Source organism: Colias croceus, chromosome 19 (genome assembly GCF_905220415.1).
Source record: "Colias croceus chromosome 19, ilColCroc2.1".
Lineage (NCBI taxonomy): Eukaryota > Metazoa > Arthropoda > Insecta > Lepidoptera > Pieridae > Colias > Colias croceus.
In genome coordinates this window covers 5,797,544-5,811,950 of record NC_059555.1, presented here as the reverse complement: position 1 = coordinate 5,811,950, position 14,407 = coordinate 5,797,544, and the positions used below count along the sequence as shown (strand labels likewise).

Genomic DNA, 14,407 nt, shown 5'->3' with positions numbered 1-14,407 from the left:
AAATCATAAGAGATTATTATTTTTCTATTCAGCAATGAAAAAGGTACCTAATTTAAAAATGCTTCTTATAAAATAAAGTTAACTCACGTGACGCTTATAAAACTTACTAGTTTTAATAAACTATTAATAATTCATATATTTATTCATGTTTTAATCATAAAATTCATAATAACAAGTAAATTCTGTGTTTATTTTAATAAAATGTAAATACAGTAGATGTAGTTAATTTAATAGATACCTAACCTAAAGCTACTTTAACAAAAGAAATTACCTATTTATTTCTAAAACAATAACATTTCCTCATCTATCTTCATCTTCACCTAACAAAAACCACGTCACACAACAGTAAAGATCGTATTAAAAAACAAAACTATGACGTATGATTATATATGTATACTGTATCATATAGAACGTAGGCACAGTCACTCTTGAACTCGAGGTGGTGTCAGTTACCCGTACTTGTATATTATTTATTATCTGTGCCCGTCTATCATGGAGAGCATACCAAAAAACCCTATGTTAGAATACAGGGATGACACTATGAAATTCGTTCGGGAACAATACAATTTGAACACACCAGCCAGGATTAATGAAGCCATCGATATCTTGGAGGAGTGGATTAAAAAACAGAGCCATTTTGGAAAGACCGATTTTTGTGAGTATTTGTTGTTGTTAATTAGATAATTAAATTTAATAATTTATAATATCATACAGCCAATTTAGGCACACAACTTTTAAATAATGTTTTCTTTGATCAAAATAATTGTTTATAATTTATCTATTAAAATAGTTGAAAATAATTAAAACGTTTTTAAGCGCTTACTGTTAATGTTATTTTCTTTAAAGTTATATATCGGACATAATAATTAAAATAATTAAAAATATTTTTTAAAATAACTTACTACAATACATTACTACATAATACGGACGGTAAGATAGTTTAGCATACCACACGCGGCTTCAACCGCTATGTCTAAAATCTAATAAATTATAATATACTAAAACCTTCCTCTTGAATCACTCTAACTATTAAAAAACCGCATCAAAATCCATTGCGTAGTTTTAAAGCTTTAAGCATACAAAGGGACATAGGGACAGAGAAAGCGACTCTGTTTTATATAATACTATGTAGTGATAATAAATAACTTAATCAGAATTTTTGCGGGGATAAGAATAATCTGTAAATAAAATAAATAATAAATAAAATAAAAAGCCTTGTATTCAGATCCACATTACAATTATTATAATATGATTCTAATACAAATAAAACTTAAAATCTAATGTAAACCTTAATCTAGTCTCTTATTTGAATTTTGCTTATTTTTTGTAGATCTGTTTGCCAGTCGACAAAGGCCTCCTCCAACCGTTTCCACTCTTGTCTTTCTTGGGCCACTCTGTTCCATGTGACGCCAGCCACTTTTCTAATCTCTTCGTCCCACCTTTTTTGCGGTCTGCCTCTTTTTCTTCTTAAGAAAAATCGGTAGTACAAAAAAAACTCTACATTTAATAAAAAGTATCATTTAATAAAAAGTAGATCGTATCGAAGAATATTTAAATCATCATCTGTGGATATGTGTTATTTTGTATGGTGTTTCGCGATGTTAGCCAAAAGGCCATTGACATACAAACAGAACTTAAAAACCTTTGATCGATGTTAAAACAAAACTAAAGATTTACCATCGCCAATTAATGTTCAAAATTTTCGAATTAATTTTATTTTACACTAGCTACCTAACTACCTAACTACGACTTTATGGAAATTATTATAAATAAATTTATTGATCACGAACACAATAATAAAATAGTAGGTATATGGCTAATATACTAATCTGGTTAGTTGAATGCTGTAGGTAGTAATTTTGATTTTTATTATAACACTAGCTGCTCCGCACGGTTTCACCACTCCTGTTGGTCGTAGCGTGATGATATAATATAGCCTCGAAAAATAAGCTATAAAACAATTCAAATACTTAGGATTTTAAAAATATTATGAAAATTTATCAGGAAAAATCATAAAAATACGCAGCTTTCTTACACCAGTTAGGTTACGAAAAAAAAGATAAATGTGTAAAAGTATTTAATACTAGCTTCCGCCCGCGACTCCGTCCGCGCGGAAAAATTAAGAAAAATTACGATTTTTTTTTCTACGTATTTTTCCGGGATAAAAAGTATCCTATTTTATGCCCAGGATAATAAGGTATAATTATACCAAGTTTCATCGAAATCGAACCGTTAGTTTTCACGTGATGCCTGAACATACAGACAGACAGACAGACAGACAAAAATTTTTTTAATCACATATTTGGGTTTGGTATCGATCCAGTAACACCCCCTGGTGTTTATTTTTTCAATATTTTCAATGTACAGAATTGACCCTTCTACAGATTTATTATAATGTACATAGATACAAAGCATTGATAATATATTTGCGCATCGAAATATACATGTAATTCACACTCTTCGGGTGCATTTTAACACAAATTTGCGAACCAGACGTTCTAAATAAGAAATGTTTGATTTATAAGGTAATAAAAAATATAAAACAAATAAAAATGACCGTTCTTAAAATAAATTCAAGGCTTCAATATTTATAATGTATAATCACTCGATTGATGACTTCGTATTGCAACTTTATTGCGTGCGTTATAAGTACATAATTGTTTTGGTTTAATAACCTTTTAATAAAGGAACTTATTCATTAATCACAATATTTGTAATATATGAAAATATGGTTAAGTGTCACTATTTGCAAACCTGTTAATTATTTTTATTATTAATTATTGTCATATTTTTTTTTCTTGCTTGTTTTTTTTTTTACTGTTTATTTTCATGTGTTTTTTTTTCCCCTTTTGGTTTATTTCTCTTGTTTTTTTTTAGAATTTTTTTTAATCATAATTTTGTTGTTGTCTTTTATTTTATTATGTGATGTCCTTTTTTTATTTCTATTGTGTACATAATCTACCTTAATTTTCTTTTTTTTCCAATACATTGGTTGCTCGGGTTGCTTGGAAGAAATTGCTTGAAGCAATAAAGCCGCCCTTTGCATCAAATGTCCTGTCTGTGTATGTGAAATTTGTATTTGTTTTGTATGCAATAAAGATTATAAATAAATAATATTATGTATTTATAATTTGATTGCAGTGAGTACTTAATCTTGATTGGTCTTATTTGTATCATAAAGTACCATAATTTTAGACGAGTTGTTTTCTGCTGTTTTTAATTAGGTAGTTAAATCCAAAAAATACCTTTTGTATCTTATTAAGGTCAGAAGCCAATAATTACTAACTTCTGAGAAATGCATAATCATCAAAAAATTTTTATAATATGGTACAAATGAAAAAGATTTCGGGAATTATTTAAGTATAGTTACTAAGAATTATGAATAAGTAAAATACTGCTCTACTCTAGAAATAAGGAAAACTGAGACGTTATTTAAATAAATAGATACCTAATTAATTTTTTTGGTAAATTATAAAATGAAGTACAATCTAATTAGGTATATTAAAAAAAGAAACAAAGTCTCAAATCACAGTCGATTTGAGATATTTTTAACCGACTTCAAAAAAAAGGAGGTTATTAATTCGGCCGGTATGTTTTTTTTTTATGTATGTACACCGATTACTCCGAGGTTTCTGAACCGATTTACGTGATTCTTTTTTTGTTCGATGCGGGATGGTGTCGAATTGGTCCCATAAAAATTTTATTCGGATAAGCCCAGTAGTTTTTATTTTATGAGCATTTTTGTCTGTATTTGTAAATGTTGCAAGTGCAAGTTTGAAGTCGGTTGTTTTTAACGCAGTTATTGACTTGTTTCCATTCATCTTTTTTTTGGATTTGCTATGTCACAACTTATGACTCGGCGAACCTGTTTTGATATTTTTTTTCTTTTAAAACTGATGCTTGTGTGGGGCTTGAATCTGGTTTAATTCTGAAAATTTTAAGGTGTGTATTTAATTTGTTAAAAAAAAGAATTCGCTTAGACTCGCTTCCAATTAAATACCATTATTAGCGCCATGAACATCAGCTATTGTTCAAGGGATATAAAAAATGTAAAATAAAACAACAATTACTCGCACTTCTGACTAATAGCATTAAGCTACACTACACTGTATAATTTTATAATTGAAGTACCTATGTTTATTGTTTATACCTACAAAAGCAGTTTTATTAATTGTTGTAATCTTAGAGCGTTGGTATCATATGAACACGTGAAATAAAAAAGAAAACGAAGGTTTTAAACCATATTAAAATATGAATAATCAATCTAGGCAAAATAATTAAAGCGTTAGTTTCTATCCAAATTGATCGATGTTAGATTCCTAGTAAAATTTAATAACAAATGTCACAGTCTGGGAAGCTATAACAGGAAACAACATTCTTGTCATTAAAGAAAAGTCGATAAATTGTGAAATCTACCCCATTCCTCACAAGAGAACACAGGACTTCACTTAAATGAAAAAAAAGTCATTTGTAATGTAATATTTGAAAAATAATATGTTTATGTAAATAAGCTGTAGGTACTGTGAATCTGAAGGTCTATATCTTGATAACAAAAAGTTATGAAACTGCAAAAAATGTTATAATAATTATTAACATAGTCTCGCTTGTGTATTATGTAAATTGAGTAAATAATTAGCATTATGATGCTACTGGATAAAAGCTGAAGTCTTAACTTCTTATTTAACTATCTATCTGTATCGTCTTCGTCCTACATTTTTGGCAGTAGCTTTTATTCGTCAAAAAAAATTGTATGTAACTAGAGACAACATAAATTATTTATCCAAAATAGTATCATACATTCATAAAATATCATAACGAAATCGTAAGGTGAAGTCTTCCCAAAATCTTTCAGTGATACATAATTGTTAATTTTATATTCGTTTATATTCTAGTGATATATTATGCTCATGCAAATAAAAATTTTAAAAACAAATTGTTTACTTCTTGTGATCGCTCTATCAAAAGTATATGAATCAAAGCTTAATCACGCCCATATAGAAACAACCAGGCCTCTTTTACAACCACTTTGGTTCCACTTATCCTAGATAGCATAATTCACATTTCAGAGACAAATTTCATTATGTTAATTTTGTATTATGTTATTAATAATTAATTATGTTAATTTTGTATTATGTTATTAATAATTATTACTTTTTCATTTCGTTTTAGCTCGGGAATACCTAGAAAGAGCCATCATTATTTGCAAGGGTTCTACAGAAAAAGTAAAGAAGAAATTGGACAAAACCTGCACATTTAGAACCCTTATGCCTGCGTTTTTTGAACTCCAAGACCCAAGATATCTTGTCAAAGGTTACAAAGATATTGTGTGAGTATAGAATACAATATACTAGAAATCCGCCCGCTGCTTCGCCCGCGTTTTTAAAGGAAAACCCGCATAGTTCCCGATCTCGTGGGATCCTATGTGTTAATCCAAGTTACCCTCTATATGTGTGCTAAATTTCATTGTAATCGGTTCAGTAGTATTTGCGTGAAAGAGTAACAAACACACACATATCCTTACAAACTTTCGCATTTATAATATTAGTAGGATAGAATGGAGTTTTTATTTATGCTAATAGCAAATGCCCTTGACTTACGCGACTTCAAATGAACTTGAAAACCCACATAATCTTGACACCTCCAATAATAGCTGCTTGAACAGATTCAAGCTGAAGGAGAATCCGTCGTGTCTATGTTAGCCTGGAGTTGAAGAGACGGTTCCTCACCTGTTACTCGAGTGCCCAATTTTTGCAAGCAATAGATATGCTACTGAGCAAAAATTGGGCATGGCGATGACGGGTGAGAATCTGCCTTCCGCCCTGGGTGCAGTGTAAGGTCTGCGTTCCTACAATACTGTTGAAATTTTGTAGTCGTAGTCAACCAAAGGAATAGTGTGTGATATTAGTTTAGGTTTTTACTGTGATATAGGATTAAGTTGAGTGTTTTTGTGCCGTGTTTTTACTGAATTTGTTATAATAATTTTGATTTAAATTTTATAGTATTTTAAGCAATTATTGTATTTTAGTCATTTTATTCCTAATTTATACCAGTATTTTTAATTTTGTTTAAAATAAATATTTTTTTATATTGTATTTTTATATTATTCGTGCAAAAAATAAATAAAAGCAAAAAATGTCTCATAATCCAGAGGAGGCGCGAACACCCTGTGATGACGGGTGCCTTTAAAAAATATAACATTAGCTGATAACAAATAGAAAGATTGATTTGTTGTGTTATTTTGTGTTTAAAATTGTAAGTAAATTCTTTTACCAATTTTACTTCGGGCGTTTTTGTTAATTTGGGGTTACTTTTATGCCTTGACTTCAGACTTAAACTAAATATTCATCAGTTTTCAGACACGAATTATAGATAATCGCAATTAGGTACCTAAACTTAGTCGTATTATTAAAATTATTTCGTGAACTGTAAAAACAGTTTTTTATAAAAGAAAATAATATTATTGATTAATGTGGAATAGCTAACCGTAACCATAATAACCTTATTAATTATGAATTTAGATAGCATAATATTATTTATAAGGGCCTTTTGTAAGTACTTCCCATAAAATTATTCCAATCAAGTTTTTAAGTCGTTGACCTCCACCTATATGATTTTTGGCCTTGTAAATGTTTATATACAAATACTCCAAAAGATAAGCGGAGACGACTTATACTTAGCTTATGTGAAGAAAATCGATTTCGTTAATTCTTTTCTATAATATTTCTTGAAGTAGGTACGAGGATGGTTATTGAAGAGAGAAAATGTAATGTTCTATATGTAAAGTTGGGGCGGACCGCTACATAACTTTATTCTTTAAAAGTCGTATACAAAAAAATATTGTTTATTCAATTTACTTTTAGATGGTTAAAGTTTCTTGCAAATATTCATGTTAGGTACTTTTTGTGTGATCACTTTTTTGTCGGCGTTAAGTAGTCAGAATTTTACAAATTAATATTATTGTAAAAAATAAACTTTACATTTTCGTATATTATGAGGAAAATTATTGTCTAGTAGATATAACATTTTTTATTACAAAGACTGGAAGTTAAGACGTAATAATTATTCAATTAAAATTTATTTTTTCATTAATAGTATATAATAAAGGAATTTGAAATGGATTAAAGGGGGTAATGTTTATAGGTGGTCATATAGTTCCAATTTCAATATTAGGCGCTAAACTTTTATGAAAAAAAGCTCAAAAAAAGAAATAAAAAATTATATTATTAATAATAATTGAAAATAAATTATTAATTTCAATTTTTTTTTATATATTTATATAGTTTGTTTAAAACTTTACACTTTCAATGTAAAAATAAAATTTTATATTTTTATCAGAATACTGTGATAATATTTAGAGCTAGCGCGCAAGAGCAACTTTTGTCTCCGCAACTATTTTGTCTCTCACATCAACTATATGGGGAGTTGCGTCGCTACGTGCGCGCACTTTCTTACTAGCCCATAGAGTTGATGTAAGAGACAAAATAATTATGTAGTTGCGGAGACAAAGTTGCTTGTGCGCGCTAGCTCTAAACGTACGCGGTTTTAAATAATGTCAATCAAAAACTCTCATCATGTTATAACTTAGACCAAATCTTGTGCTTTTAAAACTTGTTGATAAAAAGTATTAGATAAAGATAGTTGAACATAACATTTTTTATAGTTAACACGCTTCATAGTTAACGTCTCATTATTATCATTAATAGATAAAACGTTAATGATATTATTAGAATAAGATATATAATATAGTATAACATTAGGTATATTCTTAAAAAAAAAAGAAACTCAGCTAAGAAAAAATAATCTGGACCTAGTCCATACTATCTTTTTCTATTCCATATTAGTGAGGCTCTTTATTTATGTACTGGTTGTGCTCCGCGGTTTCACCCGCATTGCTCCGCTCCTGTTGGTCTTAGCGTGATGATAATAATATTATATACCTAGACGAAGGGGCTATCTAACACCATAAGAATTTTTCAAATCGGACTAGTAGTTCCTGAGATTAGCGCGTTAAAACAAAAAAACTCTTCAGCTTTATAATATTATATAGATAGTGTGTTCACTATGGCAGCTACTAATATTAAAATATGAACTTTATTTTTGGGAGCCACAGTCTATTATTTATTACCTACGGTCAACGCCGCGGTCAACACCGCCTCCTTGGTACAGCGGTTAACGCGTGAGCGGAAAACCAAGGGAACTCGTGTTCGATTCTCGGTGGAGACGAAGAAAAAATGTCTCGGTCTGGCAGGACACAAAGGCCTGATCACCTACTTTTCTCTAAAAAAATATCGATCAGCGAAACAGATGTATGCATAATGCATCTGCTCCATACTTCACTAGGGGACAAGGGCTATGAATGTATTATGTTGTTAAATTTTTAAAAATAATATTTAATTTTGTTTCAGTATCGATGGTTTCCTTCCAAAACTCACGAAGGATCACTACCGCGTGTACGTGCTAAGGAACATAGGAAAACGTTTCGAAAGCAGTTTCAGTAATTATTACAAATTCACGATTATGGTAAGTTATTATTCATAAAGTTTATATTATGTACATTTTATGGATTGTTAGCACGGTAATATGTCTAATTTGAATTGGAGATATTATATTTCTAAATTATATGAGTATAATATAGGAAAGTCGTGTTAGTTAAACTTTTTCTAATACAAGAACAACTGAACTGATTTGCAATTTTTCCTAATTGACCATAAGAATGTCGATAAATGCCGCTAAATAAAGAGGCTAAAATAAAATTTGAGTAGGTAGCTATATTAAATATTGGGAATCAGAATGCAGAATCAATGTAGCAAAAATGCAGGATTATTTTTTGTCGTAATGTGAAATAATTCTGATCCACGATTTATCTATTATTTTACATAAAAAATAAAAAAAATATATTGTCGTTTTTAAATAAAATTATGTACTTCTTAAAGCATATTTTATAGACCTTGATAAAGTTAGCAAGGCGATATAATTATGTCTATAAATAATTGCTATCTATTGATAATAAAATTAGTTGCGAAATAAATATTGAATTATTTCTATATAAATATATATAAAATTATACTAGGGTGCATTATCATTAACCTGTCTACCAGATCCTGCGCAGATGTTGACTATGTCTTTTATTTATTTTACTACAGTCTATACTTTCAGTACAGACCTTAAACTGTATTAGTAGATAACTATGTATTACAGTTACACAATGAATATAAATTATTTACAATTACTTTACAAACTGATTGTGACATGGATTTTAACCCAATGCGACTATTGCTGTCCCAAATGTCCAGTTCGGACTTTTAAGTGCAATTACTTGCACTGGACGCATACCCAAAACGTATCCAGTGTAGATAATTACTGAAAACTAAACGATAGTTGAAAAAACAAACGTTAGATGCAACAACACTTTTTCTAGTCCTAATGTACTGTAACAAAAGTAATCTAAATTTGCACCACGTTTCCGAAATATAAGGAGGAACTAGCTTTCCACCTGCGGCATCGCCCGCGCAGTCTAAGAAAAACCCGCATAGTTCCCGTTCCCGTGGGATTTCCGGGATAAAACCTATCCTGTGTCCTTTCTCGGGTATCAAAATATCTCTATACCAAATTTCATGCAAATTGGTTCAGTAGTTAAGGCGTGATTGAGTAACAGACAGACAGACAGAGTTACTTTCGCATTTATAACATTATTAGTATATTAGTATATTAGTATTAGTATATTAGTACCTATGGATTAAGGAATAGAGAAAACAAATAAAAATAATATTTAATAACTCAGGCCCCGGAATCACAGACTCAATAGAAAATCTATTGTGTCGTGGACCGATCGGGCCGCTGGGGGCTCAATCGGTTAAAACATTTATAATATATTCAATGGTGATTATAGTATATGTAATTCATTTACAGTTATGTGAGTATCTCCAACGATATGATTATTGCAACGGTGTTCTGGTGTTGTTCGACTATCAAGAGGCAAATATATTGGAATTGCTGAAGAATATTAGTATAATGGAACTACGACAGGCGCTGACTATTGTTGTTGTGAGTATTTTATTTCTTACGAAATATACAGGGTGTAATCGTTAAGTGTGCACAGGCGATTATTCCGTAACTACTTATTGCAGATATCAAAAAACTTTAAACTGATATCGAAAGTAATTAACCTAATGAGTAAAATGGCAATACTAAGTTTTTAAAAATAAAAAGAGAAATATCCAAAAATGTTACATTCAATTTCATACTAAATGTATGGGAGAGTTTCAAGTTAATTTTTAGATATTTTTCGTTATATCTTTAAAAAGTTATTACTTATAGTCATTTTACTCATTAGGTTAAGCACTTTCGATATCAGTTTAAAGTTTTTTGATACCTGCAATATTTACGGAATAATCACCTGTGCACACTTAACGATTACACCCTATAATTATTTGACCATAACAATAATTTGTTGAAAACGATTTTTAAGCAGTGACTATAATGTCTCATCAGATAAAGAATAATATGTAATTATAATACTACCAAAAAAATATTACACACGCTTAGCATATTTATTGTATGTATATTTTTTTTCAGGAGGGTTATAGTTTCCGCATCAGAGGCCTACATTTCCTTACACCATCCAAAACAATTGAAACCTTCATAAACCTGGTTGTGAAGCAAGTGTTGAATGAAAAGCTGGTTAACCGCATCCACGTACATAAAGACATAGCTTCTTTAACAGAACATATACCCTTGGATATATTACCTTCTGAATATGGTGGTAAAGAGAAATCAATGGAAAAAATACATAGTAAGTATTGTGATCGGTTTATTCTCACCTCAAGACAAATTGGAATAGCAATATTATTAATTTTATGGCATTAAGCAATTGATTTTGATTATGTTTTTACGTATTTACTTTACACCTCATATAGACCTTTTCAGACTCATTTTATTCTTTCAACAAGACTTCGGAAGCGCTTTTGAATGATCAAAATACCTAATTCATCATTCTTAAAACATTATACTTATACAATACTAGCGGTCCGCCCCGGCTTCGCCCGTGGTACATATTTAAATTTTCTCTACATAAGAACCATCCTCGTACTTCAAGGAATATAATAAAAAAAGAATTATCGAAATCGGTTCGGCCGTTCTCGAGTTATGGAATTACAACGAAAAGTGGCATTGATTTTTATATATTAGATTATTATAATATGAAAATAGTACTTGCAATTTCAAAATTTATTTTCTGCTTTAAATTTCAAAATTGATATATCGAGAATTCGAGATATAAATTCATTTCATATTATTTCAGATGAGCTACTAGACGAGTTATGTAAAAAGGATTTTATGGACTATCTTCAAGAAATGAGTGCTGCTAAAACCGACGAATCAAAGCGACAAACAGAAAAGTTCTACGAACAGTATTTAGGCATGCCTGGCTCATTCAGAACATTAAGTGTGGACTAAACTAAAAGTGGTGATATTAAAGATGGTGTGGACGTTGTAAATAACTTTTCTCAAATTTGGCTGCACTGACTTTAGCGATAACAAACATGTCAAAGTAACGGTTAGGGAAAATATGAGCTGCACCATTTGATAATTTTATATATGACTTCTTTATTTTTACGCTGACTATAACCGTGTTTTAGCAATTAAAGTTAAATAACTGTGAAAAAATACAAAATAAGCTGTCAATTGACTTATGACTTTGAAAACTTTTGCTATGCTAAAAAATACGCTGGTGCAATACATTTCGCTGTAAAAGTCACCGTTACTGTTATTGTTAAATTTGACATTAATTAATCTTTACTTTAACTAGGTAAAAGATGGTGCAACCAAGCCTATTCATTTAGTGTTGTTATAATACCGGATAATGTGTATGACAATGTTATTGGATGATTTCAAGCTTCGTAGACCAAAAATGTTTGGTCAAAATCTTTAAAATAAAACACCTCATTATTTACTGACTAGCTTTTCGCCTGTGGCTTCGCCCGCGTTTTCAAAGAAAATAAATTACAAACAGGTATCTATTAAAAAAAAACATCAAAATTCCTTGCTTAGTTTGAAAGATTTAAGCATACAAAGAAAAACCCGCATAGTTCCCGTTCCCGTGGGATTTCCGGGATAAAACCTAGCCTATATTACTCGTGGCGTGGATGTAGCTTTCGAATGGTGAATGGTGAATGTATGGATGTTTGTTACTCTTTCACGTAAAAACTACTGAACCGATTTGAATGAAATTTAGCACACATATAGAGGGTAACTTGGATTAACACATAGGATAGTTTTTATCCCGGAAATCCCACGGGAACGGGAACTATGCGGGTTTTCCTTTGCAAACGCGGGCGAAGCCGCGGGCGGAAATCTAGTAGACAATAAAATTGCTGTGAACAATTAATTTTTATGAAGGATTTTTGTAAATAATTAGTAGATCAAACGCATTCGTTGTATTTTTAAGGATTTGTTTAAAAAAAGTTACAACCTTGTTACAACTATAAAATTTGAACGAAAGTCCTTTTTTTTTTCATTTATAGCAAAACCTTTAATATTTGAAGTGAAACTTCTTTATCGGGGTTGGAAAAAATTTTAGTGTTACATTTTTTCGTTACGCGTGACATTTTTCCGTTACCCGCCATCTTTTTCTTATCCCTACCACGCGTGATTGACGTATTTCTGTAAAGTTGCATAAAGTAAATTATTTTTTTGAAAAATAAGGTCATAAAGAAGTTTCACTTCTTACGTGTCTATGTATTAACTACACTAGTAGGTACACGCACACATTCATATTTTTTTTATAAAATATTAATGTAGCATATTTTTACAATACTAATTATTTAGGCACATTTTAATTTTCAACGAATTGAAAAAAAATTCTTAATTTTACTTCCTTCCTTTCTTTAATAATAATTAATTGAAAGTACAACTATAATATTAAATAGATGTCATATTGCTTGTTTTATTGGGTCCAAATTTTCTATATTACCGATTTAAGAGCTTTGATGATTTATTTAACAAGTGATAACTGCGTTAAAAACAGCCGACTTCAAACTTGCACTTGCAAAAATGCCCATAAAATAAAAACTACTGGGCCTATCCGAATAAAATTTTTATGGGACCAATTCGACACTATCTCGCATCGAACGTAAATCGGTTCAGAAACCTCGGAGTAATCGGTGTACCTACATACATTAAAAAAAAAAAAAAAAAACATACCGGCCAAATTGATAACCTCTTCCTTTTTTTGAAGTCGGTTAAAAAAATAATGATGTACTTCGAAGATTAATATAAGCAGAATAATATACAGTGTACAAAAAAATGAATGTTTCTAAACAATTCCATTACGCAGAACAAGTAAAAAATTGTTTGTAACCGTGTAAAAATACGTACGAAAACGTATTGAAAGGTTTTTTTTTATAAATTTATAAGGAACTAGCTTACTTCCCGCGGCTTCGCCCGCTTTGTCTAAAACCTAATAAATTACATACCTACTAAATTAACCTTGCTCTTGAATCACTTTATCTATTTAAAAAAAACCACATCAAAATTCCTTGCTTAGTTTGAAAGATTTAAGCATACAAAGGGACATAGGGACAGATAAAGAGACTTTGCTTTATACTATGTAGTGATGATGATTTTTTTTTGCTAAAATGTTTCAGAAGAATTTTTTTTTCATTAAATATTTAGATTTCAACACCTTTTACTTCTTAGTGGGGTTTTAGTTGAAGAGATAGCGATGAAAATTAGAATGAAAATGCAGAGTAATAATTTACTATATGTGCGATGGGCTGTTTTGACTCTACATAAAATACATTTAAATAGAAAAAACATTGGAAAATATTTCGTAAACAAAATTTGCATTGAAAACTTCACAGGCGTTTTAAATTTAATTTAATTAATATATTGAACTGGATTGATAAAATCAACACCTTGTTACAATTATTACATAATATTAACATATTATTACATGAAATCGTCCGGATTTTGATTACATCTATTGATTTTAAATGGCTTTTTATGTCGATTTTAAAGTATGTAATATGTTAAACAGATGTTAAAGTTATGTATGTATTCGCAGCTAGATAGTGAAGTCCCGTGTCCCCGTAGTGGGGTAAGGGGCAGATGCATTATGCATACATCTGTTTCACTGATCGATTTTCTTTAGGGACAAGTAGGTGATCAGCCTTCTGTGTCCTACCAGACCGAGACATTTTTTTTTTCTTCGTCTCCACCGGGAATCGAACCCAGGACCCCTCGGTTCTACGCTCACGCGTCAACCACTGTACCAAGGAGGCGGTCAAAAAAAATACAGGGGCTTTAGACAAAGTAACAATTACAAAACGATAACGAAGTTAGAAATCGCAAAAATGTATGGGATTGACATTAGATAGACCACGTGATCTAACGCGGCGTATGTCAATCC

The 14,407-nt window shown here is 30.4% G+C and overlaps 1 protein-coding gene across 1 annotated transcript; it reads left to right on the top strand.

Annotated features, from left to right (window-relative positions):
• Positions 1-414: 414 nt before the first annotated feature.
• LOC123700324 lies at positions 415-11,887 on the top strand. Its single transcript, XM_045647506.1, has 6 exons — positions 415-655; positions 5,170-5,326; positions 8,406-8,520; positions 9,910-10,044; positions 10,576-10,792; positions 11,300-11,887. Exons 1-6 carry the CDS (start codon positions 493-495, stop codon positions 11,452-11,454), a joined length of 942 nt encoding a protein of 313 aa, XP_045503462.1. The 5' UTR covers positions 415-492; the 3' UTR covers positions 11,455-11,887.
• The last annotated feature ends 2,520 nt before the right edge of the window (positions 11,888-14,407 follow it).

Coding starts and splice junctions, on each gene's coding strand:
- LOC123700324 (XM_045647506.1), top strand. CDS start 493: ATGGAGAGCATACCAAAAAACCCTATGTTAGAATACAGGGATGACACT. Junction 5,327..8,405: donor AAAGGTTACAAAGATATTGT/GTGAGTATAGAA, acceptor ATTTTGTTTCAG/TATCGATGGTTTCCTTCCAA. Junction 10,045..10,575: donor AGGCGCTGACTATTGTTGTT/GTGAGTATTTTA, acceptor ATTTTTTTTCAG/GAGGGTTATAGTTTCCGCAT.